The sequence below is a fragment of the Aphelocoma coerulescens genome, chromosome 1 (assembly GCF_041296385.1).
Source record: "Aphelocoma coerulescens isolate FSJ_1873_10779 chromosome 1, UR_Acoe_1.0, whole genome shotgun sequence".
NCBI lineage: Eukaryota > Metazoa > Chordata > Aves > Passeriformes > Corvidae > Aphelocoma > Aphelocoma coerulescens.
In genome coordinates, this window is record NC_091013.1 from 119,496,432 (window position 1) to 119,512,893 (window position 16,462).

Below are 16,462 nucleotides of genomic sequence, written 5' to 3' on the forward strand. Positions count from 1 at the left end.
CTTTAGAGAGGTATTTCTGAGACCTGAAAATAATAAAAAATGTTGTCAGCCTGTGGACTTACAGCTCTCGAGTGGGAACGCTGACTTCCTTTGACAAGGAATTCAACATCTGCTTGGACAAGTTTGTAGAATTGCTAGGATATGCTGGAAAGCTGACCTTCACCTAGGATGAAAAGGAACGCTGTACATGAGTCTTTCACAGCAAGAAAATAAGAGAAATTAAGTCTTATCCTGCTGAGCTAACAAAACCTCAGGCTTTCTAAATAGCTTTAAATTTTCAAATTATTTCTCAGCACTGAGCCAAAGTACCATTTCACAACACTTTCATTTCGGACACTTTTGTTAATTCCCTCCATACTATCAGAGAGTAAATTGCTGGAAAAGAGGGTAAGGGCTCCATTACATGTGTGTAACACACCCCAGCACATCTGGGAAGTCTAGAGAATAAAGAAAAACCCAGAAGAAATGGTAAATATCCCAGAAAAACTGATTCCTGACAAATTAGATTTTTACCTAACCAACGAAAAGCCGAATCTGCTGTATGTTTTTTGTATGTTTTTGAGCATCAGCAGTCACCCAGAGCTGCAAACAGAACAATGCCATGCTCCCAGACATCCCAATCCACACAGTGTCCTCCTAAAAAAAATTCCCAAATGCTCATGAAGCAACAACAGAGTGAAGCCAGTGGGGATGCTCATGATTTGCTTGGAGTGTTGTAACAAGCATTGGCCTGCAGCTATCACAGAAACCTGGAGCAGAATTCCTAAGGAATGAAGTGGTTTTGGTACATTTATGATTGGTCCATGACAGTGCTGTGAGTTTGTGGTGAATTTGCTCAGGAACCCGGAGTGTTGATTATTAGCTGTTGGGAGGATGAAAGTTTGTTAAGGTATGTGGGCTTGGCAGAAAGGTCTGTGAATGTAGAAGCTGGGGATGAGGTAGAAATGAAAGCAAGTTTTGATACAGAATAAAAGATGTTTTGCTGAAACAGTGATCGCTGAGTAACTGAGAAGGCAAAGGTTGGAGATGAGTTGGAAGGAGATTTTTAGGAGCAGGACAAAGGGATGTGATTACAAAGACATGTTTTTCACCAAGTAAATAAGTCGCAAGAAGAGCGTAAGTAAATAGAAAACATGTCTTTACCAAAAAGAAAGATATGGCAGGCAAACAAGAAATGTTGATGTAGCAAGAAGAAGGTCTGAGAATTTTCCACTGTAAGCTTAAATTGTAACTTACTTACTCTTGTGATTGGATAATAATGACTATAATATGGTGATGGTAGCAGTTATGATAGGCTATAGGCAAATGTAAAGGTGTTGTGTATGGTGCTTATTGGTTGTTATGTGTTAAGATACTCTGCAAAGAAAAGTATACAATGCTTTGTAACTTGAACAGCAAGTGGCTTCAGGGATGCCTACAGCTGGAGCTGGCAGCTGTAGGGCTGGCTCTGGATACCCACTCCCTGAGCTGCTGTAACTTCGCCTATGCAATAAACAGCTTGCAAGAGAGCGCCTGAAGTCCAGACATCCTTTGTGAAACTTTCTCCTATAATTAGCAATGCAATTAAGTGTGAGAGGGGAGGAAATGGAAGCACGTACGGGAGAACCTTCTGGCTGGCTTCGGACCCTGGCCTGCCTTTCTTCTCTGAGATGACTTATGGCTTGGAGAGGGGAAATGGCCACTTTGATCTGCCCTCGGCACTGCCCGCTGAAGTCTGTGATGTTGTACCACCCGCACACGAGCTGGAAGCCAGAAAGGAGAGGAGACAGGTCCACAGATGCAAATCCTATCACTCGCTCCGACTCTGGGGAAGAAGGATACGAAGCACATATACATGGACATGAATAATTTTCAGGAATGCTAAAACACAGCCCTTGAAATATGTCTTGGAAGTTGACCCGAGGTCCAGAACAATCCTGTCCAATAGAGGGATATTATTTGGATTACCTCAGTTACATTCAGCTAAAAATGTCCCTGCAGAAGCAGTGAAAGCCCAGGGCAGGGAGAGGGACTGGCAGGAGAATCACTGTGTATGTACACATAGTACTCTGGATACATAGGAAGGTTATTTTTGAAGGAAAAATCAGACAGCTGAACTTCAATATGTAAAAAGAAAGAAAGAAAAGTATTTTGTTACAACTGCCTGGCCACACTTCAAGCAGCTCCAGCAACAACAAATAGCATATGAAGGAAGCAGTTAAGAATTTCCTTCAGCAGGAAAATCCAACCTCTAAAGCACCATCAAAATAAAACCAGAGAGAATACAGATGAACCAAACCTTGTAAGATGATTAATGGGGAAAAGGAGGATGCCAAGGGCCAGGAAATCAATAGGTATTTATCTCTAGTATTCTTCTAGCACAAGGCAAAAAATGTCATTACAATTCTACTCTCCAATTTACTTAACAGAATTTATTTTCCTTGCATGAAAGACAAGACAGCTAAGGAAGGGGAGGCAGGAAACACACTCCTCTTAATACTGCACTACAAACTTTACCTGCTTTATGCCACACTTTAAAGACCAAGGTTTGCTGTGGATCCAGGAGAAGCTCTTTGGATAATCTGTTAAGAACAAAAATCATAATATTTTATGTGAAGCAGGAAAAAGCAGTAAAATTTATCTACCCAGACAAATCAGTTTCTTTCTGGACCGATGGGGGCAGGAACAAAACAAACCCCAAAATTACTGAGCCTCAAAGCATAACATATCATTACATCGTTTGGGCTTTTGCTTATTCAAGAAGTATTTCCCTCTCCTCACTCTTGCTGTACATTTAAAAGATAGGACAAGGAAACCATGAAGGAACAGCAATACAGTTTATTTCATGACTCAGTAACACAGTGACAGCAAAGCCCTGGGGTTATGGTTGACAGCTGTAATGTCTGAAGTTCATTCCTGGAAATAAAAAAAACCAAATGGAAAATCGAAGTGTTAAATGCAGAACAGTTTTTAAGTTGTTTGAAGTGATTCAGATCTTAGAAACAATAGAAAAGACACAAGATTGGAACACATAGGTTAATTCCTGAATACTGCCATGTATGACTTGATCTGCTGAGGTTCCTTGAAACAGTCAATTCATCTGTTTTAATTTAATCTCAGATATCGAGCTCTGAGCTAAAAACCCCAAACTATATGTCCTTTTCACACCTGGCCTGGCTGTCAGATCCAGGGAGTGTCTGTGTGAATCCCCATCTCTCACCTTGCCTGTTGCTGGAAGTCCCAGACTGGTGAGTCTGTATTTTCTATCACTGGAGTGGTTACTGGAGCATCTGCACCAGCAACAGCAAATGACACACAGCTACTGGGAGCTGTTACTTCACGTTCTGTCAAGGGACTTCCTGAAATGGTACAGAATTAAATACAGATTTTTAAATTAATAATAACAACAACAACAACAATCTAAAAGCAGTTCAGCAATTAAAATGACAAAATTAGCAAAGAAATCCACCATTCAGAAAATACTCATTTTCACTGGTGGAGCTGATAGCATGTTATATTTACAATGGAAGCAAATATTACACGAACCTTTTACAGAGCAGAAACTGGAATACTCAAGGGAGAAACAGAAAAACCATTTGCCCAAGATCATCTAAGAAGTCAGAAGCAAAGCTAGGAATAAAACCCATGTCCTGAGGACCCTATTCCAGTGCTTGAGCTACCCTCCATGCTGGGTCACCTGTTTGGCAACCATGAAGAATGAAATTTCTTCTTGAAATCAGGTTGTATTTGTTTCAGTGGATCAGCTGCCTCTCAATTAGTTACCTCTAAAAATCCCCTAAAATAAGAAGTTGAAGACAGAAATACTTCAATATTTCTGCAATACTCAAAAGAAACCTCCTTTATATAATCAAAAACTTTGCAATAGCAAACAAAGTCGCATCAGTTTTCCAAAAACTATGAATTCCAGAAGATTCTAGAATCATTATGAAAATCCATTTGCAGGGCTCAGAATCTTTTAGAACTACATACCCTTAAATCACAGCTTGTATTTGACTCTTAGCTGTGTTATCAGGGGAACAAAAGCTGAGCACAGTGAGCCAGCTTTACAAATTTATTATGCACAAAAAATGCTAATTTGCAGGAGTCTTTGAGATGGGAGCGTCTTGGGGTTTAGTTATTCAGTCAATGCTTAGCTTGGGGCTTAGCTCTTCAGATAATGCTTAATTTCAGAATTCAGCTGTCATCTCTAACAGGTAACATTATGTTATTTATGTTTCGGATTTTATGCATGAAGACAGGCTGAATAGTTCAACCTCCTGCTTTCCCTATACTTACACAGTGATTGGGGTTGCAACCCCATGAAGCCAAGTTCAAAACCCATCCCTGCCATTCACTTTGCTGGAGTAGAACAGATCCCAGAGGAAAACAAAGAAACAGAAAACAAAGAAAGAACAAAGAAAGACAAGAGAGAAATAAAAGAAAGGGGGGTGGTGATATTACCTTTTAAACTTAGATGCATTGCTCTTTCCACAAGGATACTGACAGCAACTGTGTTTTCCAGAAACATCACATCTTCTTCCTGTGGTTTGCCATTGGTGATCTCTGAACTTAGAATATCCACTTGCTGTTTGTCAGAGACCTGGTGGCTCAGAGCAGGGGTTTCATCTGTGCCTTCATCTTCACTGTTGCTACATTCCTCGGCACAGGGGAGTCTGGGCAGAGCAGCAGGAGTGGAAGCAAGGCTGACGTGAACACGCACAGCAGCTCCTGCCAGGTCTGCAGCGTTGCATCTGAACAATGGATAGACACCTGCAGGAGAATTCATAACCAACCAGCTAAATGAGCCAAAGGAAAAGCAGGAGCTTGGAAAACAACTGGTAGCTCATTACTGTAGAGATCTCATGTGAGACCAGTAGAATGAATTTTGATTTTCAGTGTAATTTCTGCCTGAGTCATCACTCAGAAGCACAAGCTTGGAAACATTAAAAACCACAACCAATCCCCCAAACTGGGTACACCTTCATTTTCCCCCGGTAGCTCAGATTAAAACACATCAACTTCCTGAGAGCCCTGGGAACAGTGACTCTGCATAATTTTATAGACATATATGGAGAATACAACATACACCCTACATAAAAAATTGCTTTAACTCTTGTTCTTTGTCCCTTCCCTGAGTGTATCTAAAAGAAGAGCCAACCAGTCCACAAATCTGGTGGCTGATGAGTACCATGTAGATGACAGAAGCCATGAACTAAAACACAAGTTCCACCTCAATGTGAGGAAGAACTTCTTCCCATGAGGGGGGCAGAGCTCTGGAACTGCTGCCCAGGAAGGGCATGGAGTCTCCCTCTCCAGGGACATCCCAAAGCCCTGTGGATGCGTTCCTGTGTCACCTGTTCCAGGTGACCCTGCCTGGGCAGGGGGTGGGACTGGGTGATCTCCAGAGATCCATTACAACCCCAACCATCCTGGGATGCTGTAATTCTGAGCAGGACAAAACAAAGCCGCAAACATTTTGTTTAAAGTGACTAGAGAAGGAATCACATTCAATTGCCAATAAAGAGGAATGAAATGTGACCCTGTGTTTCAGGAACTCACCACTAACACTCAGTGTTCTTCTTGACCTCTCTGCTGCTAATGCTGCCAGGTCAACATAGGCAGATCCAATAAGACGATCGGTATCAAGTGGTCTTTCCATCTCATTTTCCTTGCCATATGCCCACCACACCTGGATTTCTAATTTCTCCTCTCTGAAGAACCACAGCAGTCCCTGGCTCCTTCTGAGAGTCACCTTGTTGGGTTTCCTGAAGTTCACTGTAACATTCTCTGCGTCGTCACTCACTTTTGGCCGCTTCAGCCACGTCCTCGTGGCCTCCTGGTTGTACAGTTTGTACCTGAGGTAGCAGGAAGTGCTTTTCTGCAGGTGTGTCTGCCCTTCGAGCAGCACGCAGTGGAGTGGCAGCCACACCCTGGGGGTGGAGATGGTCACAGTCACTGGACCGGCATTCTGCTCCCAGTCGCCGCTCTCGTCCTCGCTGTCTTCATGGATCTCCTCGCTGCTCCACCCCAAGAGCTTGGCAGCCTCCAGAACACGCTCCCTGTCACCCTGATGGGCAAAGGCCACTGAGAGTTCCAGCCCTCCCACAATGGCCTGCATGGCATTTGTGCACTGCGGAGGCAGCGGATCTTCGGAGAGGGTCACTGGGTACCAGCCCGAAATACCTTTGGGAGGACAGATCACATTAGACTTATCCCAGCTTTTGAAAAATGTCAGTGAAGAATGGTCACCTCTCTGGTCATCAGTCAAGAACCAGAACTCCAAGTGTTTATTTCTCATTTGGAATTCATTAAATAATTTCTAATCTGAAAAGGCAGCAAGTTACCGGCCTTCTAAAAACCTCAGGAGTTCTGGTCCCAAAAGATTTTCACTTCATTAGCAACACCCATTTTACAATGAAACTACATTCCTTGTATATCCAATTATATTCTCATTTCTTTCCTACCCTCTTCCCATTAAAAACAACCCCAAAATTTTGAGCTGGAGAAAACAAGAACCTTACTGAAATTAAAGGAGAAATAACCAAGGCAATAATAAAAACATCATTATTACAAGGCATAATAATCCTGAACTAATGCTAGATAGAGGAGATCATTAGTGGACACTTATGCTAGTAATTTTTTCACAGGAATTTCACAGAACATTCTGAAGCTGAAGGGACCCAAAAGAAGCACTGAGATATTTCACATGTAGTTAAAAAAAAAAAAAAAAAAAAGAGTTAATCCTACTACTTTCTAATTATCTAAGACTTTTGTTTCCTTCTTTGACATCTGAAAAGCAGCCACTGGTCCTGCACTAAATACTACAACTCATGGACTTGACATCCTTTTTGGACTTTCTATCTAGAAAATAAGCAGCACTGAATGAAATCCTAAGGATTTTAGGTGCTGGTTTTAGCTGGCATGGAGTTAAATTTCTTCATAGTAGCTTCAGAATATTCATTTAGCCACTAGACAACCTAAACCCTGAAAACAGATTTTCAAACAACAACCTTTATGTGACTTTCCTAATACAGGATCTTTACTGAACACTTGGGGAACATCTGAAAGAGCTTTGGTCTAAAAAAACCCAAAAAACCCACAAAACAACCCCCCAAAACAGGAATGAAAATAGTTTTAAGGAATTATTTGCACAGAATGTCAGCATCACAGTGCTGCTGTATTACCTGATCTTCTTGTCAGCAGGTCTCTGGTTGGAACTGTGACTGTCCCAAGAAGATAATCTCTAGATGTTCTATCAGCCAATTTGCCAGGGGCTGGAAAAGAAATAATTTTGTAAACACACTGAACCAGAACACAAGACTTAGAAGTGATTGACTGGAGAACAGCTGGTAAGAGGTGATCTTGTTCACTGGGAGTCTCAAAAACTCTTTGCACAAGGGGAACAGTCTCTGCTGAAGACAGTTTAGGTAATTACATCTATTAGCAACTGCAGAGTTCCCTGGGAACAGCCAAATTCAGGCTGCATAGGGCTCTGAGCAACCTGACCTGCTGGAAGATGGCCCTGCTCATTGCAGGGGGGTTTTTGCAAGTCCCAGCCCAAACAATTCCATTATTCTGATTTCTTTTTTTCTATACTAAAATTAAGGGGACTTCTGCACCAGTATCCAGTCCTTGCAATCACACCTGTTGTCCTTACCCGACTTGATGCTCTGATGGTAGATAGAGAAAAAAATACTGGCAGACTGCAAGAGCTCCCCCAGAGAAGAGGCTTCTCCACTGCTTTTCTGAATTATGAGATTACAAAGAAACTCCACGTGATGCTCAAACTCTGGGCAGAAAGTGCAGGGCACAGCTCGTGTGCTGCGTGTCTGTGCCTGGGGCAGGAAGGACAGGAGCACACACACGTAAGCGTTCACTCCCACCCCTGCATAGTACTGGACAGAGGGGTTCTTCTGTGCCACAGCTCTGCATTTCACATGGGAAAAAAGAAAAGAAGGAAGAGAATGCATATAATGTATGAGGGATCATGGAATCAACATGCTTAAAACAAAGGTGAAAAGATAGGACTAACAGTGACTGTTCCAAGTCAAAATGTATATGGGTTCTGGCTGCATAGCATTTTCACCTTTTTTTCCCCATCTGAACATACTAGGAACAGATATGAAATGGTGAGAGGAACTCACGAGGTCCATCACTGGTGGCTGTGTTTCTCATCTGTGGTTGAGAAAGTACTCAGCACCTCTAAGAATATACTGTACTGTAGAATAACTTCCCAGAGAACCTGCTCCAGAAAGGAGCCAAAGGCCAAGCCAAATTATTTTTACAGACCAGAACTGACCAGCAAAAGGACATGAAATTAGCAGAGTAATTTACAAGTAAACCAGACCCAGGTATTACTCAGGTCATACACCTGAAGGATGAGGAGTCTGAGGTCATTCAACTCCCTTGACTTCTCCAAGCACCACACAACGTGATCCTCATTTTTCAGGATCTACTTGAATTAAGATGGATCAGGGGCTCACAGCAACACTGAGAAAGGGTCAGACCATGTCTCTGGAATGACAGGAGCCATCCTTCTCTTGTGGAATTGACTGCCTCTATTCTAGCCCTTTCCTAACTCTTGAAAATCACATATTCTGAAACTATGTCCAGCTGATACCACACACTTGGAGCAGAAGCCTTATGGTGGAAAGGGACATGTTTCACTTCCTAGTTAATTTACTGAGGTTTTCACAGTGAAATGCAAGAAAACAACCTCAGCTGGCTTTTAAACAGCATCAGCAACACCAGAATCCAATGCCCAAGTAGGTACCATTTTATATCAGCCAATTTTTATATCAGTCTTTGGTGTACAAAAATGTGGAAATGTAGGAAAACATGCCTTTCCAATCTTCATCCTTTTGCAGAATGAATGCTACCACCCTGTAGTGCAGCTTCAGGGACCAGGGTAACTGCTGATGGTCTCTATAAAAGTTATTTTCACTTTGGAGCAGAACCCACTTTGAATCTTGGTCTCTGCAGATGGAAAATTGGCCAGGAAAAATTTGTTCTGATCTCATGCCTCAGCCTGCTGCCTCCAGATAAGCCTGTTTTAAGTGAAAAGTGCTCCTTTTTGAATTAGGCTTTACCTGGCTGCTGCTTGCAAACCAGCTGCCCTGTGTATTTGTACAGAAAGTGAAACAGCTTGAGCAGTTATTCCTGCTGCTGTTTTCATGGATCGTTGGTACCTCACACTCACATCGAGCAAACCTGGATTAAATGAAAGAAAGGAAGGCAACAAATGTCAGCTCTTAATGCAGGTACATACAACATAATCAATATTTAGCTATACCTCTTAATACAAAACTTACTCTGTTAATGAGTGTTTTTCTAAGAAAATAACTCCATTAATCCACTGAGACTGACTGTGCAAGAGGCTGCACTTCAGCCACAAGTTACAGCCAGGTCCATGAGGAGCAGAGGGAGAATCCGCGGACTGCGCCCTGCCCTTCCTCAGTGTCTCCCTCCTGTGGCCAACCCGCAGCACTGCACACGCAGGGAGCCAACCGAGCCAGCCCTGCTCTCCTGCACGCTCCCACTGCCAGAGCTCCAAAATCCCTTCCCCGGCATTCCAACGCACCTTTTTTATAGCGCCGCAGTGCGAGAATCTCCCAAGAGGTGATGGAACAAACAGCACTGCGTTCTGCTGTTGCACATGGCTCACCCATTACAAAACAACTGAAGCACACGGACCTCCCTGTCCAGTCCCAGCTTGTTTGACCGCCTCAGTTCCTTGTGGCCTTCCCAGAGCTGATGGTTGTGTCATTTGAAAGAGCCACAAGAGGGAGACACTGCTTGCATCACGTACCGTAAACAGCCCTTCTTCAGATCCTCCTTCCCCACCTTCCGCGGGAAGCTTAACTACAGGCTGGGACTTACTGGCAGCGAGGCAGTTAAACACACAGAGAGGCTTTTCAAAACTTTTTGAGGGTTCCCCATCTTTAATCACTGTTTTTTCACTCATTAAGGTGTTAGTGAAAGCTGGGAGGAAAACCAGTCCTGGTTGGTTTCAGTTGCCAACACAAATACATATTTTTATTTGCCCTGGAGGCAAATACACTTTATTTTTACAGAATGTGACAGAATTTTATACAGAATCAGAGAATTGGTTTGGCTGGAAAAGACGCATAAAATCATGGAGCCCAACCATTCCTCCAGCACTGCCAAGGCCAGCATTATCCCATGTCCCCAAGTGCCACATCCACACAGCTGTTAAATCCTGCCAGGGATGGGGACTCCACCACTGCCCTGGGCAGCCTGCGCCAGGACTGGACAGCCCTTTGGGGGAAGAAATTTTCCATAATGTCCAACCTAAACCTCCCTGGCACAACTTGAAGCCATTTCCTTCGTCCTTTGCTAACACACCATCAAACACTGACGTGCTGCTCCAAGGTTTCCTCAACTGAGCCTGGTTTTACCCCACAAAGTTAAAGTCCACAAGCATTCCTCACCTGAAGATCTCAGATGAAATTCCTCTGAGGAATCAGTCCGGGGAGCCAAGGGAAGACTAAAAGTCTGTATCCCTATTTCTTCACGATGCTGCATAGTCACCATGGCACAGAGCCGTGACAAAGGCAAGGCCCCTTTGGCAACCAGCTGGTCTCTGACATTTGGGTAGTAATACCTGGTAAGACACAAAAAACCAGCATCAACATTTCTCTCACAACTGCACAGAAGTCACCTTTGAGTGTCTTTAAACCCTAATTAGTCTCTCCAGTTAAGGAAGAAACTCAAGTAGATGTATTTCCACTGAAGAAAAGAACCAGTAAGTACTTAAGTAGATAATGCTACAAATATATGTATTTTTGCTAGTCCTAATAAACTGACAAGCAAGAACTCCACTAAAAATTGGCATCCCAAAGAAAAACAAGAGAAGTATCTGGCACCAAATATTCTCCACTCTCTTCCTGTTAATAAATTAAAATACTTCTCTTGCAGAACAGATTTGTGGTACCAGTTTGTGAGTGTAAAAAATGACTCTAAACCTTTGCTCAGTGCATTACTTGGCTTCAGCTTCATCCTAAAACAAGTTTTGGCACTATATCTTACAAACAGCCCATAGTAATTCTCATGTGTCTTGGCAAATTTTAAAAAGCCTGACTTGTTTACTACAGAATGAACAGATTATTATCTTTTTCTAAAGCTATTTGTCTTCATGGCTTCTGCTCTCCATTACTAATAATTAGCTTCAGTAGTCAAAGAAACAATTTGAACTTACAAAACACTTTATATTATTTCTCTTGTAACCAGTGACTTGTATTAGGGAAAAATCCAAACCCAGCACAATGAAATTATACTTTCAGGCTGCTATTAAGAAAAATTTACATGTGTCAAGGATTTAAACACTACTTTTAGACTGTTATGCTGTTTAAAAGATGGAAGAAAGCAAACTAAGAATACACACTTTCTAAGTAAGTTATAAAAAGAAAGGAGTAATTAGGACACTAGGCAGGGAAAAAGACTCATAGGTCTTAAGTGCAGATAATCATCACCAAATGTTGATGAGCTTACCCTTTTTTTTAGCTATTACTAAATAATATTACAGAATATCCATCCCAGAACTGGAGATTTTCCAAGACCAGATCTATATCTACCTGTATTGCTGTGCTATCTACGAAGAACAGGATGGTTTTCTGTACCTGCACCAGACTTCAAACTGGATTCCTCCTCCTGCCGCTCCTGGTGCCATAAATGCACTGACCAGGAGCCTCTGGACTGGGACATCAGCAGGAACCAACAGGGAATGATGATGTTCGTCATTAAAGATGGGATCAGGGACACACAAAGTGGTAGCTGTTCGAAATGGCTTTAATGTGATGCCTAGAAGTCAAACAGAGTTGGGTAAAAATGGTTGCAATTGCAGCTTTCAACCTTTTTCTGTTTGCAATCCTTCAGGAGGTTGGACCCGGGGACAGGGAGTGAAATCCCCTTGGGACAAGGCTTGCTCTCCTTCACTTCACTTCACAAAGCTTTTACAAGCAATCCATGCAGCCCCATGACCCTGTGAGCCACAGGCTGGGAACTACTGCTAAAGAGGCAGTACAAAAACCCCACACAACTATGGAACAATGCTACTGACTGTCATTGCTCAGGAGGAATACATGTTAGTGATTCAAAGCACTCAACACTAAGTTCTTTCCTACAATTGCAGTTATTTAAATACTCTTTTATGATCTGAAAAATGGTGGGTTTAGATTGAATATTGGGAAGAAGTTTTTCCCCACAAGGGTTGTCAGGCCCTGGCACAGGGTGCCCAGAGCAGCTGTGGCTGCCCCTGGAAGTGTCCAAGGCCAAGCTGGACAGGGCTTGGAGCACCCTGGGCTAGTGGAAGGTGCCCCTGCCCATGGCAGGGGGTGGCACTGGATGGGCTTTAAGGTCACTTCCCAGCTAAACCATTCTATGTTAATCCTAGGGATCTAAACCAAGCAACTCTTCTGTTGGTGTACCCATGAAAATCACAGAATTGTTAAGGTTGGAAAAGCCCTCTAAGATCAAGTCCAACTGTTAACCCAGCCCTCCCAAGGCCACCAGTAAATCATGTATCCAAGTGCCATGTCCAAACACTTTTTGAACGTTTCCAGGGATAGAGACTCCACCATTGCCCTGAGTAGCTGTATCAGGGCTTGATAACCCTTTTGATGAAGACATTTTCCCTCATATCCAACTTAAACCTCCCCTAGCATGACCTGGGGCTGTTTCCTCTTGCCCTGTCCCTTGCTGCCTGGGAGCAGAGGCTGAACCCCACCTGGCTGCACCCCCCTGTCACGGAGCTGCAGAGAGCAAAGTGAGCATCCTGAAAGGCTTGTGCATGTAAAGCCTTTGCTGAATTTCACTGTGAACAACCTCGCTATTCCCTGCAGACCTCTTCCTGCATCTTTGTTGGATCAGCTGGCACAGCCCTCTAGGACCTTTAACAAAAGGTACCACGGGAAGAGATTTGGAATTTGGTCTTTTTTTTTTTTCACTGGGAACTTGCCACCAGCCTCAGGCAAACAAGGCTCTTAATCCAGTGACACAGCCCAAGTCCAGTTTTTCCAAGAAAATAAGCATTGGCTGCATGAAAGCCCAGAAAAACATGCCCCCTCTTACTTAGGCAGAGAGAACATGACTAAACAGTATTTAATGAAAGCAGTGCTCTAATTAAGGGAAAATTATAAAACAAACTTACCATCCTCAGGCAATCCTGGTCCTTGCAGCACACCACAACCAGCCTCCTGAACTGGGAAATAGTACTGGATGTAGCAGTCGGCCTCTCCCCAGACCGTGGACTGCAAGGGAGTGAGCCCCTTCACACTTTCCACATGGATCTCAAACACATGCTCCATCAGGTCTTCCCCTTTTGGGTCCAACTGCTAACAAATAAAAGGGAAGCCACATGGAAAGGATGACTTCAGGAAACTGGGAACATTTCAACAAGCTGCCCAAGGAAGTGGCCAAGTCACCCCTGGAGGTATTTAAAAGCCAGGTGGATGTAAAATCTGGGGACAGGGTTTAATGGTGGCCTTGGCAGGGCTGGGTTAGTGGTTGGACTTGATGAGCATAAAGGTATTTTCCAATCTAAACAATTACATATGATAAGGATCTAAGAAGCCTGAGAGGGGGGGCACAAAAATTATCTGCTGTTTTCCTCCTAAACTTCACAGAAACATTGAAAGCATGAAAGAAAATTACTTTTTCTCCTGCAAAGCATATAAAAAGCATAGAAGTTCCTACCTATCCAACTCAAAGGTAGTAGCAAAGCCTCTACAACAAGGCTGTGAGAATTAAGATTTTCTATAATTTTGCTGGGTTTTTTCTTTAACTGGACTTGCGAAGATAGAAGCAGTGGATATGCAAGGCAATAAAAAAGAGCAATAATGTCAAGACTGGTGAGAGCAAGCTGGTAAAAAAAAAAAGAGTATAAACAATATAATTCTGTGTAGAATTTGTAGGATATAAAAAACTGGCTACAGCATCAAGAAGAGGTTGGGGATCACTTGTCTGTTAACGAAGCCACTGGTAAAACCCTTTCCACATTCCTTAACAGCAAGAATGGGGATTTACTGAACAATAAATACCATTGTGGGTTTTGCAGGAGGATGGTCCAGAGAGTGGGGAGGACGCTGTGTGACCGGAGGTACCATTCCTTCTCCAGTTTTGAGCCTTTGCAGTGCCACTATTTGATCAGCCGACCCCATTGCCAAGAGGACTCTCAGGCGCCCGCTTGTGCGGCCGGTGAACACATCGACCACAGGCATGTGGCCATCCACAGCCACCACTGGGTACTGAGCCTGCAGGAGCAGGTGGGAAATCTTGGGATCTCTACAAAACAAACCCAAAACAAACACAAAAGCCCCAGCATGAGAATGAGCCATCTGAGTAGGAACAGGATCACACAGAACCCACTTTAGATGGGATTTTCAAGGCTGGTAACTTCTATCCAGTCTTTACAGAGCAGATCCATGAGCTGCTGAGTGCAAGAGGTTACTTTCAGCAATGACACAGGACAACCTCCCAAAACCTAACAGCACCTTAACTATGAGCCAGCCTAGAGATCTGTGAACAAAGGGATGAATGGGAACAAGATTCCCATTACACCCTGTAGCCATATTATACTTTTATGAGGCAGTTATGTGCCTTTGGAGACGGAAGAAAAGAAGGAACAGTGACAACCTCCCAGAAAGACGTAAAAATCTCCACTAATACACTGAAGTTATTCAAGGCCAGGTTGGATGGGGCTTGGAGCAACCTTGTTGAGTGGAAGGTGTCCCTGCCCATGGCAGGGGGTGGCACTGGGTGAGCTTTAAGATCCTTCCCAAGCCAAACCATTCTGGGATTCTAAGATATACACAAGTAAACTACAGTGGCTTACTATGAAAATGATACAAATGGCACAGTAATAACTAACAAAGTAGTGGCCAGTCAGCTCCAGCACCATCCAATTTCTACCTGTCACTAGGTCTGACCAAAATAAAAGGAATAAATCCTTTGCATTAGGAAGGATTTCTTCTGTCCAGTATTTCCAGTAATTTAAACCCTTTTAAGCAGGTATGTTACTTAACTGAACAAGACGCCAATAGATTAAACCCAAAAAGAACAAAGAACTCTGGAGAATCCCATCAGATAAGAACACAACACATTAAGGTTTTGGAGCCTTTCTGACACCTGGGCTGTGCAAACTGAAGCATCCCTATGGAATCCCTGCACAGCATAATTAGGGGCAAACTCAATCAGTCACAATCTTGGAAAAATCACTGATGGAAAGCCACACTTCATTTTCCTATGTACTCACTTTGATTTCTTCTAGTTTTATTCCATCATAGGACAAGTTAAGCAGGGATCAACCCTGATGGAGCACAGAGACTTTATTTCTCACACTCTATCTGTACTTCTGGACAAGGACAGTGTAACTTGCACCCTGCTCACTGTAGGAAAGGCCTAGAGAAAGCTTGGCAGGGCAAAAATGCCTTTTGCTATAAAGTGTAGCTAAGAACCCTCCCACATAAACCCCACACACCATCTCTGACTTCTTTCTCTGAGCTTCAGTTAGGATATTTCCCAACCCAGGAAGATATGGGGAAAAAAAACCATTTACTTGAACGAGATGTAAAACTGATGCAGAGGGAGTTTCACTAATCCCAGCAATTTGTCACAGCCAGGGCTTCCCAGCTTGTTCCATGCTTCAATAATCATTACATTGTTCTTCAGCCGCTCCAAGTGTTTGGAAGTCAATGAAAAAGGCATCACCTGAAAGGTTTAAAGCAGAACTAGTACACAGAAAACACTGGAAAATATTGGCTAAGTACAGAGCATTCTGGTAAGTCTACTTCATTCCAGTCTACAGAATTGTGCTTTTTAGAGACAGAAGTTAAAAATTAAATGTGCATTCAGTGGAGCCAAGCAGGGATGTTTCTACATAAATAAAAGTAACTTAACCATGAAATGTGTTTGTCAATGGGGAATACCACACTTGTATCAGTGTGAAAGGGAAAACATGTGACTTGCCTGAGAAAAATTAAAGGCAGGCTGTGTTGTGCCCCAGACGACAGCGGATCTTGTTGCTTCCTCAGTGCTGAGCAGTTTGCAGTTTAAATACACATTGCAACAACTGGGGAGCCCACAACCTTCAGCAATAAAATCCTTTCCATCAGGCACCATCAACAGCACGTGCAGCAATAACCCATCTTCCTCAGCTGGGGTTACGCCCGCCACCACACCCCGGGCTGCGGAGGCTGGCACAGTGCACGGCAGCTGTGCGACGTCCCTGCTGCCAACTCCCGCCTCCTGCGAGTCCTCAGGGCTCCTTTTGGAGCAGAGGGGGCTCTCTGCATTTACACTCCTCCTGCTGGGCTCCTGCAATTTCAGCTGGGGACCTCTCATGGTGTGAGCTGGGGCTGGGTGCCCAGCAGTAGCTGACCTGGCAGCAGTGCAGGCGAGGTCTTTGTTGCTGGCTGCAAGCTCCAGGGACACCTGAAAGGCAAGGCAGAGCAGGCTGGCCAGATGT

General features: G+C 43.5%; 1 protein-coding gene across 8 annotated transcripts in view; it reads right to left on the reverse strand.

Annotated features, from left to right (window-relative positions):
* Positions 1-16,462, reverse strand: part of C2CD3 (C2 domain containing 3 centriole elongation regulator) — a 39,985-nt gene that overhangs the window by 12,454 nt on the left and 11,069 nt on the right. For 7 of the 8 annotated variants that reach the window (XM_069026911.1, XM_069026871.1, XM_069026888.1 and 4 more), the window contains 15 exons: positions 15,964-16,428; positions 15,554-15,705; positions 14,037-14,280; positions 13,148-13,331; positions 11,619-11,799; positions 10,431-10,603; positions 9,069-9,189; positions 7,637-7,905; positions 7,164-7,253; positions 5,539-6,162; positions 4,441-4,749; positions 3,200-3,338; positions 2,497-2,561; positions 1,599-1,804; positions 63-163 (listed from right to left, as the gene is read on the reverse strand). In XM_069026911.1, the coding sequence (XP_068883012.1) occupies positions 63-163; positions 1,599-1,804; positions 2,497-2,561; positions 3,200-3,338; positions 4,441-4,749; positions 5,539-6,162; positions 7,164-7,253; positions 7,637-7,905; positions 9,069-9,189; positions 10,431-10,603; positions 11,619-11,799; positions 13,148-13,331; positions 14,037-14,280; positions 15,554-15,705; positions 15,964-16,428 (3,323 nt within the window). The remainder of the gene's footprint in view (positions 1-62; positions 164-1,598; positions 1,805-2,496; positions 2,562-3,199; positions 3,339-4,440; positions 4,750-5,538; positions 6,163-7,163; positions 7,254-7,636; positions 7,906-9,068; positions 9,190-10,430; positions 10,604-11,618; positions 11,800-13,147; positions 13,332-14,036; positions 14,281-15,553; positions 15,706-15,963; positions 16,429-16,462) is intronic. The other variant, XM_069026881.1, reaches the window with a different exon arrangement.